General features: G+C 42.5%; 1 protein-coding gene across 1 annotated transcript in view; it reads right to left on the minus strand.

The window, feature by feature from the left end:
• The window catches only part of Kcnq3 (potassium channel, voltage gated KQT-like subfamily Q, member 3), a 325,983-nt gene that overhangs the window by 5,789 nt on the left and 301,835 nt on the right, over nucleotides 1–18,359 (minus strand). The window contains exons 10-14 of the mRNA XM_005398013.2: nucleotides 7,930–8,132; nucleotides 6,912–7,014; nucleotides 4,740–4,871; nucleotides 2,527–2,625; nucleotides 581–665 (exon numbers count right to left, since the gene is read on the minus strand). Of these exons, the coding sequence (XP_005398070.2) occupies nucleotides 581–665; nucleotides 2,527–2,625; nucleotides 4,740–4,871; nucleotides 6,912–7,014; nucleotides 7,930–8,132 (622 nt within the window). The remainder of the gene's footprint in view (nucleotides 1–580; nucleotides 666–2,526; nucleotides 2,626–4,739; nucleotides 4,872–6,911; nucleotides 7,015–7,929; nucleotides 8,133–18,359) is intronic.

Genomic DNA, 18,359 nt, shown 5'->3' on the forward strand with positions numbered 1-18,359 from the left:
GTGCCATTCATCTAGTACAAAATCAGGCAAAAGATGTTAGAATATAAGCTGCCTTGTGGTGGATTTAAGCTGTGAGCCACAGGGGTGCTGAGAGTGGGTTTCTCTCTCCACCCTGAATGAACTTCACCCATCACCTGCACTCCTCCAGGGCACTTCACAGAGGCCACCAGCTGACAGGGATGCAGAGGAAAGGAGGACTAAAGACGTGTGAATGGAGGGCAGTGGTGAGCTAACATTTTCTAAGGGACCACCATGGGGAATGTGATCACATTGGTGATCATTTGTGGACTGTTCACTATACCAGTTAATATTCTAGGTAATTCACCTATATCAACTGACTTAGTTTTCACAACTGTATGAAGTATTAAAATCCTCATGTTACAGATGAGGAAAGTTGAGTCTCAGAACAATTCGCTTGCATGTGTTCACTTGGGCAGTAAATACTAAATCAGGGACTGAATGCCATTATGCTTTTATGAATGGTAAGCACTATTACTAAGTATTGTCTCTACCTATGAACAAATGGCACTTGGAAAGAAACTCTGCATTTGCTTTCTAGTGACAGAAAGAAAAGACCTACCTGTCTTTCCACTTTTACAAACTTTCCCATCATGCTTTGGTCTTCCATTTCTGCTGTGGATGTTCTGGCTACAAATGGTTCGTTCCTAAGAAAAAGCCAACAATTCGATGAGATCATTGTATCTCTTTCTGCTTTCCAAGGTCATTCTGGCTGGGTAGATCATGGCCCACAGATCCACTGAGCTCATTCTTATGCTAATAAATCCTGGAAGTGACCCTCAATGCTGGCCACAGGGAGTCAGGGAAAGCTAACCTCTTCTGGGCTTCAGCACTGTAGATTTCACGCTGAACCCCACTGTAGGAGAACTTGAAGCCAAATAGGAAATTACTATTAAGGAGAATATTTTTTTAAAATACTTTTAAATAACAGAGTCTCACTAAGCTGCCCAAACTCAGCTTAAATTGATGATTCTCCTGCTTCAGCAACCCCCAATAGCTGGGATTATAGGCAAGTGCCAATGTGCCTGTATAAAGAAACTGATTTGTGTTAAAGTTAACAAAGCACCAACAGTGCCAAGAATGTTTAACTCCTTTAAATTAAATTATTTTGGCTTCCAGTTCCTGACTGAAAGAACTGCAACACTGAGCGTGTGTGTGATGGTGGGCAAGTTGTTTGGAGCTCTGAAATTTTATTCAGTGGGCAAACATATTTCATTGGTCTCATTATGCTAAGAATGGAAAAAAATTGTTGAATCTGGAAATGATGCGGAAAACAATGATGGTGGGGATGGGGATCAGATGAATGGTGCATCTTCTCTTGGGCTACGCATGGGTAATATCCACCTAAATTCCAATGAGTTTGGATATTTTTATATTTTATGCAGTAAAGAAGTTTCAGGGAGCGTTGTTGTTATTCAAAACCATTCACGATAAGTGCTTTCCTGGTAGATGATTTTTGTCTCATAACCTACCATTCCTGCTATATCTCCTGTCTGTGGCTGTGCAGTCTTGAGTTAAAGCAAATGTCAGGGGCTGGGGATTTAGCTCAGTGGTACAGCGCCTGCCTGGCAAGCGCCACGTCATGAGTTCAATTCCCAGCACCGGAAAACAAAACAAAACAAAACAAAATGCAAATGTCAAAAACTAATGGTCCATGTGCTACTTATAGCCTACCAGTGTTTTCTTCATCCTGTGTAGGTTTTGAAAGACCTCAAAACGCCATCTCAAAAATAGACAAGGGTTCAAAATATCTGGATACTGAGGTTTCTTAAACAATCAGACTCTCTGGAAACAGGATACTCTTTCGTAAGATCAACACAAAAACCAAGAAACAGTTCTATTGCTTATCTGGGGCTTTGGCTTCTAGGTCCTCGTGGTCTCCTCACTCCCTGTTCCATTCATAAGGCTGAGGCTGAGGGGCAGAGACCTTTTATCATCATGCAGATACTCTTCCTTTTTGTATAAGAGGGAGATGTATAAGAGAGGGAGATGTATAATACTCCCTAAGCCTGACACACTCACTTATTTATCTTGCTTTCCTCAGAGGTATTGGAGTATAAAGAGGTATAAATGAAAGCAGTAGACTTTCCAAAGAATACCTCCTTGTTCAAAATTTTGACTTTGTTCTGAAGGCAAGAGCATTCTGTCATTGTTGGATTCCAACAATATCAGGCATCTGACATCTGCTTGCTTTCTCTGGCTATGTCCTGGCAAGGGTATCAGTCAATAAAACCAGCTGACCAGGAATGCCACATAGTCGGCTAACATAATGTATTCTTATCTCAACAAAACTTGTGAGTCTCCTCTTGCTTTACAGTGAGAAAAACTGTACAATTAATTCTATTTTCAAAAACCATCCTGGTTTAGGAAGAGGGTGAGAAGTCTTTTGCACCTTTTAAAGGCCATGAAGTGAAACAACTTTCAAAACACTGGTGCCATTTTGGGGCAGGGACCCTCCATAGACTTTGTGCTCTATGTGGTTGGTCAGTCCCTGCTCACAAGCCCTACCTGGGAGACTGCTGTGATGGGTAGGTGAATGCTGTCCCTTTCTGAGGCTTCTTATGTTTTGGAGTAGATGGAGGTCCAGGGGTGAAAATCATATCTATTCTGAAAGAAACAAACATGAGAAGTATTACATTGCATAAAATTTTGCCTAGCAGGAAAATAAACCCTTATATCCTCTCTTAATTCAAATGAAGGATTGGAATACATAAAAGAAAGGAAATAAAGGAAGATATCCATATCTATCTATATCTATCATCTATATATCTCATCTATCTATCTATATCTATCTATCTATCTATCTATTTATATACATAGAGAGAGAGATTGAGAGAGAGATAGAGAACTTACAAGTTAGTAGGGGATCATCCTTTTTGTCTTGTGGTATTGAGTCTATTTTTTCACCCCAGGGAAACAGGGGGAGATAAACTGCTGAGATGGCATGAGAGCTACACAGTGTTCTTTCTTACAGGAAATGTTATATGTGTGCTGCAACCCTATCTCATCTTCCATTTCTTTTATCCCTCCTCAAATCCTGTAATTAGGGAGTTTTACTGCCAGACTTTCAGCTCCATTTTCCGTTGTGCAGGTGCCTGCTGCTTCCCAGGCATTTCTACTGAGGAGAAGGATGGTCCAAACTTAGCTCCGGCATTCTGCTTCCATTTCTGTGTGAGGCTTCAAGTTTCTCTTATGTGCTGGAGTTCACAGAGAGAAATGCTCTGCATTGTGCTGCAGGGTTGCAGCAAGGACGGGGGTGGTGGTGGGGCCATTCAGACAATGTATCCAGAAACAGTCACAGGTCACTGTCCGCCCTCTGCAAACCCAGATCTGGTGTGTCTATTGACATGGGATGCATCATTGCTAAATTGACCTTCTCTGTCTGGCCCACCGTAATACATAGCAAAGCTATGTTTGTCATCCAGGCAGTCAACTTCTGCCCACAGCTCTTAGAAACACATTTTCCTGATAAATATTTTTAAAAAAACAGTGTAACAATCCATTTTATGCTCATTAAATTGGCTGGTATTTCTGGAGTCTGGTGTGCCCACTTACTCTGTCTCTCAGTGAGCTGTATTTGCAGAAATAACAGTATCTGGATCGAACCCTCATTCACACATTCATCAGGCAGTGAGCACCATCTCTGTGTCTGCCATTATGAGGGGCAAAGTTGGTATGCCAGTTAGAGACACAGGAGGTCATTGTAAGCGTATCTCTACCTGGTAGCATTATGAACTCCCAACTCCTTCAGCATGATGCTCTTGCTAACCCAGCAGGACCCTCCACCAGTGAAACTTGACTTAGGCTGAAACCCAGGAAGGACTCAAGTCAAATCTAATTGTGTCAATTTTTCTCCAGGTCTAGGTCACCTATATAGGACAATGTGTGCATGTCATGTATATTTTTGAGTAAACATATGGGTAACAATTTTGTAATCATAGCATATATATTATAGGTATTTGTATCATATAGTATAATAGTAATATCACAAGAACTAGGTAGAACATATTCAGTAGACCTTATGGGGATATTACCAGTAATATGCACACACATATATATTGATACATTCCAGGCAATATATTTATATTCATATTCATATTTATAGTCATATTTATATTTACATATTCTTGACCTTAGCAGCTGGGTAATTTGGGGTTAGCCTTTTGCCTTTCTAGTTTATTTCCTTATCAGAACTATGGCAGCTGTTATATATGAAGCATCCCATAAGAAGGGTTCTAAGGGACAAGATATGTATATACAGATACATGTATTACATGCTAAGTGACAATTAATAACTGGACATTGATACTATTTCATATTTTCACTGTTATATATAGCACTTGGCTATTTTGTAATATGGGTGAAAAGGTCATATTTAGAATTAGCCAGCTGGCCACGGTTTACTTGGTCCCAGTCTTGTTGGGTATATCCAAAGCATCACCATGGAGACCCAGTGGGACACACACCTTCTCCATGCTGTCAGGTACAATCAGGATACTACCATGGGCCTTGACAATGTCACAGTGTCTTCACATCCTGTGTGATCTGGTATTTGTTGGCTGTGATATACAGAGTGCTTGAGGAACATTTTTGTGCATAAAGTTTCTCATCTGTGCTTTGGATTATTTCTGAACCCTTTTCACCTAAAACTCTGACATTCATTCGGCTTTGATTCCTGAGTGGCTGGGTGAGCACAGTCCCTCCAGATGTGACTGCTTTACCTTGTCTGAAGGTACTTTATCCTGGAAAGCATGTCAAGATGTCCTGCAGAATACTGCTCAATCACATCCTTCACATCATAAGGCCTCAAAGTTTCCTTGAATTTTTTTTTGTAGAGACGGAATTGTAGAATTCTGTCAGGCAAAGTAGAGGAGTTTGTGCATTGTGAGTAGAGAGTGAAGGAACTAAAATACAAGGCTAACAAACTCAGGGTTAGGTGGAGAAAACAATCTGACAAGGAAAACCTCTGGCTTTGGGTGGTAGTTTTACCCATCTGAAGCGTACATAGTTCTTCTGCCTAGTGCCTCTCCTCCAGGACTACCTGCCCCTTCAATTGTCAAAATCATAGTAGGTCTCTGTTACAAGTATTAATGAAAGTGGTATTTATTGAGCATGTATCCCATGCCAGACACTGAGCACAGTGTTTTAGGTACTATCTGCTAATATATCAATTTACAAAGGATGCAACTCAGGGAAATTTTGCATCTCCCCGGGCTCAGCTCACTCATGATGTCAGAGCTGGGCCTCAGACCTACTCTTGTGTGCTGATCAGGCCTGTGCTCTTTGTCACTGTCATGCTGCTTTCTCTTTGAGGACAGCTGATATATCTCCTCCTCAATAGCCTTTTTAGTATATAGGTTTGAACTCCTGTGAAAGTTAGTTTCAATCCTCTTAGTTTTCTCAGTTCCTTAAAAGATGGGGAACTAAGAACCAACAGATGAAATCAGACACTCACCTCCATCTTGCAGGAACTAAAGTAAGGTCACCCTGATGGCTAATGTTCCTTGAGAACTCCATGTTGAGGACAACTCCTACTGAGTATTAGATCAGCTAAAACTAATACTCAAGTCAAGAGACCCAAACTCGCCCCAGACCCTCCTACCTCATACTTGCATGGGTCTTTTAAATGGTGCATTTAAAGTTCATTTTCTTTGACCTACATGGCTCCAGTTTCTAAACACCATTTTAGCATCCTGATCACAACATCAGATTTACTTGCTATCCCTCCTGAATTTATGCCATTTTATAAGCTTGTTTTTTGCCTACTTTCACCTAAGATAAGAGTTGTAGTCTGTGGCTCACAGGCCAAACCTTCCCCTTGCCTGTTTTTGAAAGTAAACATATACTGGAACGCAGCCATGCCCATTCATTTATGAACCATCTGTGGTTGTTTTTGGAATAGAATAGTTAGCTGAGTTATTGCAACAGAGGCTCATAGACCACGAAGCCTAAAGTATTTGCTACCTGGTATTTTACAGACAAATTTTGCCAGTCCCTGCATTGAGGCATCAATGAAATGGCTAGCAAGAAGACAAGGACCAGAGCATGGAGCAGCTCAGCGGTGCCTCCTTCTCAGTGAAGATTCACTACCTGATTCTCTCTGGATGAGACCCTTCAGCCAAGTATGGATCCAGGTAGGTGTGTTTTCGTCTGACTGTTCTGTCATATCACACACGATGGTGCCATGAACAAAGAGGTCGAAGGCTTTGCTGAAGTCTACATCTGATAATACTGCTGTGCTTCCCTGGTCCACTAGATTGGGAATCTTGCTGAAAATAACATGGCTGGAGTTTGGAGAATCATCTTAGTTTCTAGAATTACTGTCACCCTTCTGAAGTTAGTGCATGCCCATATCTTGATCAATTTTAAGTAGTAACATACGTTTTTAAAATTTTCTTGGAGAATTGTGAAGCAAACCAGATAACCAGAGTGGCTTATGGTTGCCTCCAATACAGGCAAAAAAATTGATGACTTATTATCTTGCCAAACACTAATTTAAAAGGACTATATTGATGGAGTTAGGCAGAAGACCTGCTATTTTGAGCAACAAAGGAAGAAAATGCCATGTCAATACACTCTCTGCTCTGACATCCTTAAAAGTAAATGGTGGTTAAACTCAGAAAAAGGTGTGACAATTGAACATAGGCTGGGAGGCTGTGTTAGCATTTCTATAACCAGGTAAGCAAGAGTCTCCCAGGATGACTTGCTGAAATGGGAAATACTGATTTGAAGCAGCATCTTTCCTAGAGTATTTAGTACCCTTGGGATCTGACTCAGAAATTACTGGGGGAGCTTCCTGTATCCCACAAAGTCCATGGATACCTTATAAGCTTAGTTCTGGGGGAGTTAAACCAGGGGCTGGGAGGCTCACAGGTGGCAAAGAGAGTCCATACCTGACAGCTCTGATGGCAGCCTTCAGGGTGGGGATCATGTCTTCTATGAGGAAGTCATTCCCATAGCCCCTGTCTTCTGCCATGGGATCTCCAGTTCCAGCATCTAGGAGGGTGACAGGTGTATCAGTAGCAGGCCATGCCACAATGAAGGGCTCAGGGATCCGCTGCTATATTTTAGTTTCTAAGTCCCAGAGTCTTTATTTCTACTTTTCAGAGCCGCACCACAGCCTCCAGCTGTGACATCACAACCCTTTTCTAGTATCTATAATCTAAGAAATCAAAGCCAGAGGTGTGAGCAGCTGTTGTGAGGGGACAGGAAGGAGGCGAGGGGAGTGCTACACTCCCTCTGCAGCAGCAGGCACGTGGGGGAGCCTCAGCATCAGTCACATCTGAGGTGGGACTCTTGTTCTGTCAGTCTCTATCCCGGGGACCTTGGAAGGTCAATTTCTGAGCCTTCTACCCCCAAGAGACCTTGGAGAGGACTGAGTGACATGGTGAGGGTCAAGAGCAGGGGTGGCCTCAGATACCAACAGTGCTGCTGTCCTGCCTGCCCTCCCTGTCACAAGTGAAAGAGGCGCATGTAGCCGCTGTCTTATAGCCCCTCAATCTCGGAGTGCTTTTCTAACACGTCTCACACCTGGAGGAGCTAATGCACCCATCTCCAAATCGCTTGCTCTTATCTCCTCTCTATCCTTTAATCTGACCTCCCAGGACCACATTTAGAGCAGTGGTACAGTGTCCCAAGGCTCCTTGCAAGGGCTTGTGTGAACAATGGAGGTGATCTTGTTCCGGAAAAACAGCTAACTTGGGAGCCTATGAGTCACAGATAAGCCACTGGCACCTCCAGGCCAGGGGACATAAATAAGGTAGTGAGAAATTGGTCCAGGTAGGAAAGGGAGAGGCTGCGCTGTGCACTCCAGAGCTCTTCGATGGACAGAGGGAGAGGTGAGGACTGTGGAAAGCTCAGGAGAGGACTAAGCAGAAGAGACAGGGTGAGAGGAGAGGATCCGGACGTTACCTTCAGAGCTCTGCCAGAAAGCGTAGGCTTTCATGCGGAAGGCGGTGCGGAAACGCTCTTTATTGTTTAAGCCAACAGGCTTTGGTTCTTTAGAAGGACTTTCTTCTATGGCATCTACATTCAGAGGGGTAAATAGCTTTCCTTTAGTATTGCTACCACGAGGATTAGAAAGGCGAACCCGATCCAAGAGACCCAGCTTTTGGCTACAAAATAAGCAAAAGTGAACAATTTTCCTCGTTCAGTGCAGGCTCTTGTAATTTCCCATCCCTCCATAGAGACTCACACATTGTCCTCCAAGGGTGGGAGCTGCACACCCACAGTGCTAAGTCTGATTCAGCAGGTTGGAACTGGACAGAGGGTGGTTCAAATGCTAGCTCAACAACTTACTAGCAGTTACATTTTAGGCAGGTTTCTGAACTTCTATTTCTTCTTGCTTAAGTGGAGCTTAAATGAGATATAGCAGACACAGCCATCTCTCCCTATGCACAAGGTTTCAGTTACCTGCTATCAACCACTGTCTCCAAATATTATACAGTGCAATTGGGAAACTGAGAGAGAAAGCAAGCACATATTAACATAACTTTTATTACAGTTCGTTATAATTATTATTAATTTTATTGATCATCTCTTACTGGGCCTAATTTATAAATTAAACATTGTCTTAGGTATTTACACATAGGAAAAATATAGTATATATAGGGTTCTGTGCTGTCTGCTGTCTCAGGCATCTGTGGGGAACTTGAAATGCAGCTCCTGTAGGTATGAAGGGGTTACTGGAAAGTGCCCAACCCACAGCAGTGTGCTGCAAATATTTGGCCCTTTTTCATGTCCTCCTGCTTCACATCAACAATTTCCTGTCTTTCTTTTTCACCATTTCGTGGTGCCCACCAGACTCAGTGGAAATCTTTTTTTTTTTTTGGTTTTTCTCTGGTACTGGGAACCGAACTCATGACCTTGTGCTTGCCAGGCAGGCGCTTTGCCGCTGAGCTAAATCCCCAGCCTCCTCAGAGGAAATCTTTGTCAAATGCCCTCCAACAGAACTGAATGACATAAATGACACAAGACAGTCACCTTTAACCTGTTGCCCCCAAACAGATCCCAAATGAGTAGAATCTAGGTCCATGAGCTTTGGTTGGAAAAATTACATCTTTAAGTTACTGACCTCTCATTAAAATTTAGCATCTCTTTTAGTAACACGTGTGGGCAACAAACATCATCCATTTCCTAACGTCTGTTGTAGCTTGGATGTAGATGTCCCTCCAAAGCCTCATACAGTCATACTTGGGGCTTTTCAGAGGAGCTGGATCTAGAGTACGTGATGCTGGTATCAAGGATGTGACGCTGGGATTGATTCATGGTGTGATGCTAGGATTAAAGCTGTCTCACCCTGGGTCTAAGTGTTACCTGCCCTAAGGGTATGTAGCCAGGATAAGATATAAGGGACAGAAAGAGGGTTACTGCTTGCTGCCTTCTGCTTTATGCCTGCCATGAACTGTTTCTCCTCTGCTAAGCTCATCTGCTCTGCCACCCTGCCTTGCAGCCAGCCAACTATGCACCAAAACTCTACAAACTGTGAGCCAAATAAACCTTTCTTTCTTTAACTTTGGGTGTCAGGTATTTTGTCTCAGCAATGAGAAAAGTAACCAAAACAATGTCTATGACTGTCCACAACGGAAATCACAGATAATTTTACGTTCTGTCATCTCAGAGTATTGTTCATGCTCATCACTGCTTCAAGTTTATGCCAGTAGGTCTTGCCATTAAGTTCATCACTAAGAAGCATGCAGTTGACAACATCTCAAATTTTTAGGTATATTGATAATTCTTTTTCAATATGATCAGTTTTTTTATAATTGCATATTACATTTTACTTATGCATTCCACATTATGACTTGGTGAAGTCCATGGTCTTTGCCACACTGCTAACATGGTCTTGGAACACATAAAAATAGTTAGTAATAACTCCAGTGTGAGTTGCTGTTGTAACAAAAGTTAGTTGTTCCTTCACTAGAAGCCACTAGTTCCTTCACTAGAAGCCACGTCCTCCCTTCCCATCTGGCTGACCTTGGTGAAATCTGTGACTCAGTGGTCTCATTTGTAATATAGCATTATGTGCTACCTGCTTCATCTAATTGTTATGAGATCAAGTTTGCCAAAGATTTTGCATACAGTCAGGCACATAGTTAGTGCTCTATAAATATTAATTTCCTTCCTCTATTTCTCAACTTCTGTGCCCTGACTTGGGCACAGGTGCAGTACTTTCCAGAGAGACCCACATTGCTTTTATTTTTGCACACCAGTAGATTGTATTCCATGCCTTACTGTCCATCACCCCACACTAGGCACACAGTAGGCACTCAGGACTTGTGGGCAAAAGGAGAGAGGGTAATTGGATATGGGTGATCTAGTCAGTTCTGCATGAGTCTGGAATGATTCTGTATTTTCTGAAGAGCTGTCTGCTTGTGGGAGCCACATGTTGTGCTGAATCTGCAGAGGTGAGAGAATGCATATCCTGCCAAGCAGATGCCCTGTGCCCTTGAAGTGCTAGGTCCTCATCTGTTAAGGAGTCTAGCAACACCTGCTTCCTGGAAGTTTGGGGGATATTACACATGACAATATTTATAATGGTTTCTCCCACAGCTGGGTAAAGAGAGAGTACTAAGAAGTACTGGATAAATGAATGAATGAATATGTAAACAAGCAACAAGCAGTTATTATTCCTGACTCCTTATAGACCTGTTCTCTTTTACCCAGGACTGTTTGCAGCAGTTTGATTGAAGAATTCCATTAATAAGCAGCCCAGGGTAAATTTGGAGAGACTCTAGTGCCCGCTCAGATTCATCTTTTCTGAGCTGAAATAAAAAATGTTGGAGCTTCTTTCCCAACCAGCATTAGGTGAATGACTAGTGTGATAGAGAAACTATCAGGGATCATAAGCTCAAAGTTATCCATGTGGCATGAAGTCAATGAGTGCATCCCGAGGCAATCCTGTCCAAGATATAAGTAAGCTAAAGGGGCCTTGGGACAACCACTTCTCAGGGCCTTTTCCCTCCTGGTCCCTGCCTACCGGTCTTGTTGCACCTCAGTGGTTCCCTCTTGTGATCTGTATCAAATCCTATGCCCACCTCCAAGCACCCCCCGCACATTTCCTCCTGTATGCAATGCCATTTCTTGCCTGCTCAGCCAACCTCATTCCTATCTGGTGTTTAAAACTATAGCTCAGTGCTCTCTCTTAGAACTTAGGTGCTTCTCATATGCTCCAAAGACAGGTTATATTTTTCTCTGTTGCATTACTTAATTTTTTTTTTTTTTGGTGCCAGGAATCGAACTCAGGACCTTGCACTTGCAGGCAGGCCCTTGCACCACTGAGCCATATTCCTAGCCTTGTTGCATTATGTAAAACACTTATCTTTGGCCCCAGTACAACTTCCTGTTTGATACATCTGGATGCTTAGCATAGCAATTCAGTTCATGGACTTAGGGGCAGTGCTAGCTGAAGTGAAGACACATGTGACCTAGGCTTCATGTGCTCTCTCATTCCCAGCTTTGTTGCTGCAAAATGATGACTCTAAGCCTAGGTTTCATATACCTGATTAAGGGTTAAATGAGGTAATTGGTATAAAGTGCTGTGCCTACTATCTGAGATGCAGCCAATAAATGCTGCCTGTAATCACTATCTTGGTAAATAATCCTCTTCTCACAGAAGCAGTAGAAAACTTTGACGTGTGAAAAGGACAGTTTCTTTAGCCACAGAGAAAGATTTGTATGCTTTTTTTTTAACATGAACTGAAATTAGTTTTGAGGATTTATATATTACAATACTTGACAGTATTTCATATCCTAGTCTCAAAACATTCAACTCTGTCACTCTGTTCCACCTCAGTAGGAGACCAGCATATGAGAAGCTTAATTCTAAATAAGCTAAGCAAGACAAAATTAATGACAGCCAGTCTGTCTTGACTTGAAATTTCAGCATGATTGTTGAACATCAGAAGGATAATGAGAGGACTCTCTTGGTTGTATATCTGCTGGGATTTAGGATTCATTTCCTTGGCATTTAAATACTTCTGAATTACTTTGGCCATGTTCACTTAATACCCCATTGGCCACGGATGACACTTTAGACCGTGTTAAGAATCCAGATGCATCAGGCATGGAAGTCAGAAGCCTCAGCTCCGAATTACTCCCAACCCTTGCACCTAAGAGGCTTACAGAATTCTTCCTCCAGCAAAGTGGATGATCAGCTTACTTGTTCATTATACCGCCTGAAATTCAAGACTCTGAAAGATGATCAAATGCAAGGCAAAGTTCAACCCTGAAATTCAAAACCCATTTCTGTCCCTCTCCACATAGATTTCAATGCATAATTCAGGACTTGTTCTCAGAGGGTACTCCAGCTCTTGAAGTCGACATCAAGTTTCCTCAGAAAGCCAGCATATCTCCTTTGTTAAGCACAAATAATTTCAATGAATTTGAAAAGCTGTAAATAGAAGGGCAGGGACAGAAGGTAAAATCAAGGTTGTTCTGCCCTGACAGATAGAGCCCTTGTCCTAAACTCTTGCTTCAGCTCTCAGTAGCCAGGGAACTCCAGTTATGTACATCTCACAAAGTTTCTGGCCATTCAGGACTTTGTTCATACTGTGACTTCTGCCTTGGGGAACCTGTATCTCTATTTTCCTCTGAGGGACTCCTTATTTCTGTCTAAAACTTGGCCCACGCATCAGCCAAGGCTCATATTTCAGCACATCCAGATGTTCAGTGTGAAGACTAAGATGCATGGGATACCCACACACCGTGCCTCAGCACACTTTAGACTTTACTCACCCGTGACACTTGGCCACCCTGATTAAATCTTTGACTCATGAAGGACACTTCCACTAAATCAGTAATTCTCAGTCAGGGGGGCTTTGGTCCCTCAGAGGATGTTTGGCAGTCTAGAGATGTATTTCTTTGATGCAATTTGGGGAGCACTACTGGCATCTAGTGGACAGAGGCCAGATATACCATTAAACGTTTTGTAACACACAAGACAGACCTACTACGAAGAGTTATCCATCCTAACCATTCATACGGTGGAGGTTGAGCAACCAAATACAAGCTTTGGGGCCAGAAAACTACCTTGTTTAATTTCTGTATCTAACATTAAGATATCACTCACTGCCTGGAATATCACAAGTATGAAATCCATTATGATGTTGAATGGAAGAAGAAAAGAATAAAATATTGGATCTGTTGATGAATGAAGTACACGAAAGCTCAGATGAGCACTGCTGTACAGTGGAAAGAGTGTGCACTTCTGGGTGAGAGCGATGGGATCCAATTTGTACTGTGCAGTTCATGTTTAGACTAGAGTAAGTCATTAGCTCAGTGATTCACTTCCGATTCAGTTTCTTTATCTATAAAATGGAGCTCATACTGTTTTTCTTTACTCTACAAAAGTATTTTGACACCTGATTCATGTTGGGCTCTAGTAACTTGCTGAGTGTAAAGGGAGACTAAACTAGATGCAATTTCAGCCTCTGATGAGCTGAAACTCACTTATGAAGACACATAATGAGCAAGCAGACGCATACACTGCTGGAGCTCTGACCATGAAACAAGGGTATGGCATTGGAGAGCGAGAGAGGGCCAGCTTTGGCGGGAAAGGCAGGGAAGGCTTCTTGAGTGATGGGAAACTAGTCAGGGGCCCCATTTCAGTGGTCCAGATACTGAGGACTGAGAAGAAGCCAGACTTCAAAGAGCTTTCCAGGTAGAATTGCACGGGGGTGTTAATGGTGTGGGTGCTGGGCTTGTGACACCAAGGGGAGGGTACATGATACAATAAATACGGGACAGAGCAGCACTTCATAAGGACTAATGACTTTTAAGAAAAGGAAAGTGTATCCGTTTCTATTTAAATCACGTATTCATAGTCGCATTAGTCACAAAGTCAAAAAGTAAAAGCAGCCCAAATGTCACCTATCCGTGGCTGAATAAACAAAACAGGCATACATCCACCCTTAGGAAGGGTATTCTGTCACATGCTGCAACACTGGTGAAACTTCAGGATACTACACTAAGTGAAACCATCTAGTCACAAAAGGACAAATACTATGATTCCTCTTTCATGAGGAATTTAGGTCGAACACAGAAAAAGAAAGTAGGACAGTAATTACCAAGGGGGAGGGACAGGGAAAATGGGGAGCTGTTTGATTGGAAGAGTGTAAGTTTGATCATGTAAAAAATTCTGGAGGTTCATTGCAGAGCAACGTGAATTTTTGAAATATTACTGAAATGTACGCTTAAAACTGACTACATTCTACATTATGTGTATGTTACCACAATTAGTCGTTCTTTTTAAAGAACATAGTTGCTTCTTTTTTTTTTTTTTTTTTTTTGTCTTTTTGAGACAGGGTCTCGCGATGTGGTTCAGGCTGGCCTTGAGCTCACTTTGTATCCCAGGCTGGTCTTGAACTTGCAATGATCCTCTTGCCTTAGCCTCCCGAGTGCTGGGATTACTGGCATGCGCCAACACACCCAGCTATAGTTGCTTCTTCATGGAGAATGGGTTGGAGGAAAACAGAAAAGAAAAGAAAAACGGAAAACAAGAGATGAATAAAGAAGCCACTGAAGTTGCCCAGGCAGGAAAGGCTGGTGTGCACAAGGGTAATTTCAACAGGAAGAAAAAGCCTAGAACTTTGAAACTAATTTGGAGTACACAGTAATAGTCTTTCCTGGTGGAGTGTGTATGGATGGTGAGGAACCACTCCTGATTTCTGGATGTGCAGATGTGTGGGTGGTGATGCCGTTTTCTGAGTTGAACAAGACCAGGGACAAACAGGTGTGGAGAAGAAATGACAAGTCGAGTTTGGCACACGTTACTTTTAGGATAATTTAGAGGCATCCCATCAAGTAGAAAGTTAGGATCTTGTCTGTCTTCTTTGTCACTACATTCTGAGAGCCCAGATGGGTTTCTGGTACACAGGAGGGGCTTGATAAATACTTATGTAGTGGGTGAGGGTGAGTGAATGATGGATGGACAGGTACTTGATGGATAAGATGCACTGTAATCAAAAGCAGAGCATTTTGAAGAGATAGTTTTATGATTAGGCTAAAATATACCCCCAAATTCTCATGTGTTGTTAAGGTTATTATTCATGGGGGATGGGATTCGTCCTTTGATGAGTTCATGGAAGACAGGCCTGGCTGGACGTGGGTCACTGGGGACATGACCTGGGGTGCATTCTCATCCCCAGTGCCTCCCTTGTCTCTCTGCTTCCTGGATGCCATGGGCCGAATAGCTTTCCTTCTGCTGTGCCTCTCTGCCATCTTGTTTATTCCTGGAGGCCAGCCAACCAGGAAGTGAAACTGTGGGCCAAAACGAACCTCTCTTCCTTTAAGCTGTGGGTGTCAGGTGTTGTGCCCAGTGATGAGAACAAAGGCAGGCAGTTGCTCTGTCTGTCACTGTTTGATGTGAAGACTCAATGCACAGACTCAAGCGAGCAGGCTGGAGCAGCCAATCCTACCTATAGATGCCAGGGCCCTAATTTTATTCTTTCCTTCCTTCTTTCTTTAATCTTTCCAAAGGATAGGGTTTTTCACAGGATCTACAGCCTCATTTTAGGAAGCCTAACTAACACCATAGCCTACTGGATGGAAAAGGCAGGCAGGTAAACACGTGTCACCATCCAAGTGCCAATTCTTTGAGGCACTTGCGCCCAATTTTTCTTTCTAAAAAAGGAGTACAAATAAAAGTCTGTATCTTGCCTTTGTCCCATGGGAAACTTTAACTGAAAAGGAGGTGACAAAGAATGTTGCAGAAGATGATGGAAATGTCTTTCCTGTCTCACACTGTTCATGGTAGATCCCGGAGAGCTAAATAATTCATCTTTTGTGTGTGGTGTTTAATTTTAGGGATAAACTCAACTGGGCTAAGGGATGCCCAGATAGCTGATAAAACATTATTCTCAGGTGAGTCTCTGAGAATGTTTTCAGAAGAGATTAACATTTCAATTAGTTGATGGAGTAAGGAAGACCCATTGTCAACAATGGGGCAAGCATTATTCAATCCATTGAGAGTTTGAAGAGAGCAAAAATGTGGAGAAAGGGCACATTTACTGTCTCTGCTTGAACTGGCCCATGCATCTTCTTCTGCCTTAGGGCATCACTGCACCAGGTTCCTGGGCTTTTGGACTTTGAAACTTACATCAACAGTCTCCTCACCCAACCTTTGGGATTTTTCTGGCTCACCTGCTTGAAGACATAATATGCGACTCCTCAGCCTTCAGGCTTGCACAAGCCAATTCCTATAATAAATCTTCTCTCACATAAGCATGTTTCTTGCTCATTGGTTCTGCTTCTCTGAAAGACCCAGGGAATATGTTTTGTTTGTGGCCACAAAATTTACAAAAAAAATTTTGTAAATTTCATTTGGAACATTTTGTGCTATTTTTTTTAACTGACCTAAATAATTGAGATTTCTAGGGATTTTTAACATAAAAAAGTGGTCTGGGAAAAGATCTCAGGTCTAGGCACCTCACGCTTTGCTAGTTTGAAGATGAAAGATGAAAGAGGGGAAGAACAAAATTTAGGCCTTAATCCCTTCCTTAGCTCAGTGTAAACCTACTCAGCCCTCACTAGGCCAAAGGAAAGCTCCTGAGCACACTCCTTCCTGGTTTCTGCTTCCAGGCAGAATTAGAGGTCCTTTGTGTGAGTGTTCCCTGCACCTGTGCCTGTGATGGCCCTGTGTCAGCATTCCAGCACTCGAGTATTCTTTTTCATATGACACAACCTTTTTGGACCATGAGTGCCTCTCTTATTAGTCTATGAATTCTATCAAGCTCTCCAGGAATACTCAGAGCCTGACACAAAGCAGGGCTCTGAATGCTCAGTTTTTAGCTTAGGGAGGAAGGAGGGAAATAAGAAGAAAATGGAAGGATGAACAGAGAGAGAAAGAAAGGAAGGAGAGAGGAATGGATGGATGGAAGAAAAAGAAAAGAAGTATATTACAAATTCAAGATTGAAACCTATACCCATCTCATCCCTGAATAAGCTGTACACCATAGAGAATTGATTCGGAGCACAGAAAACAGAATTACGGGTGCCAGTTAGGGTAATGACAATAATAAAAGCAGAACCTTAAGTGTTATTTATCATAGCTCTATTCTAAGCAACTAATTACTACCACAGTCCTGGGAAAAAGTGGTCTTATTATAACCATTATATGTATGAGGAAATGAGCACAGAGTTCAGTAATGTGCTCCAAATCACCCACCCACCAAACAATGATCTTTAACTTACAGAGTCTCACACAGCAGAACAACATGTACCTACTTCTGCTACTGTGGCCATAAGCACACAGCATGCAGGACGTGGTGTGGGTTCTAGCCCAACCCCTGCCTTCTAGTGGTGATGGAGTTTGGCTTGGTTGGCAAGTTATTCCCCAGGGGCTGGATGGACCTGGAGGCAGCAGGGAGGGGAGGGAAGAAAGAGAGGGAGGCGGGATCATGGCTGGACTGACTGCTGAGCTGGAAGGAATCACATCATGGTTGTGAAATAACCCTAATGTGTGAATCTGGTTCCCTTTCTTTTGGACAGTTTGCAAAATTAGCTCTTCTGAGTTCAGTGGCCATTTTGTTTGGTTCAGTCAGTCTGAGAACTTATGAACATGATTCTAGGACATCTGCATTTGGTACTCTGAGGACACGGATACATCTAATGCGAGAGTGGACAACAGACTTTTTTCTCTATTGGTCTCCTCAACATTATTTTCTCCATGTATCCAAATCTCTTGTGTGACTAATATACTACTTTATCAGCATTAATTCCTAGTAAACATTTACTACATGCCTGTTCTATATATATATAGCTCTCCTCCCAACCAGCCTGTGGGGTCAAAACTGTTATTATTCTAATTTCACAGACCAGGACTTGGAGGCATAGGGAGGTTGCATGAATTGCCCAAAACCACATAGGTAGTAAGAAGAGGAGCCAGGTGTGACATTCAATTCTGATGTCTAGTCTCATTATTTCTATGACTTATTATCTACTTATCTACTTATTTCTATGACTACCTCTTAATTCTACCACCTGATTATTTTCACATCCCCAGTTAAAAAGGAGAAAAGTGTATAGGTCTAGAGGGAGCCAGGCAGACACAGGGTCAAATCTCAGCCTCTGTTTGCTGTGCTTTACCTCCTTCAGTCCCAGGATCCCCACTGGTGTGCAGGTTTAAATGAAATCTAAGCCTCTTGCATATGTCCATCTCAAAATCATGTGTCCTGGATCTGCTGATGTAGTTTCCTACCATATGCAAACTCATGATGCTTGCCTGTGTTAAGCATAGAATGTTGAATTGTGTTCTCTTCAAAATAAATTCAAGGGGCTGGGGATTTAGCTCAGCGGCAAAGCGCCTGCCTGGCAAGCACAAGGTCGTGAGTTCGGTTCCTGGT

The sequence above is a fragment of the Chinchilla lanigera genome, unplaced genomic scaffold (genome assembly GCF_000276665.1).
Source record: "Chinchilla lanigera isolate Chin_1 unplaced genomic scaffold, ChiLan1.0 scaffold00060, whole genome shotgun sequence".
NCBI lineage: Eukaryota > Metazoa > Chordata > Mammalia > Rodentia > Chinchillidae > Chinchilla > Chinchilla lanigera.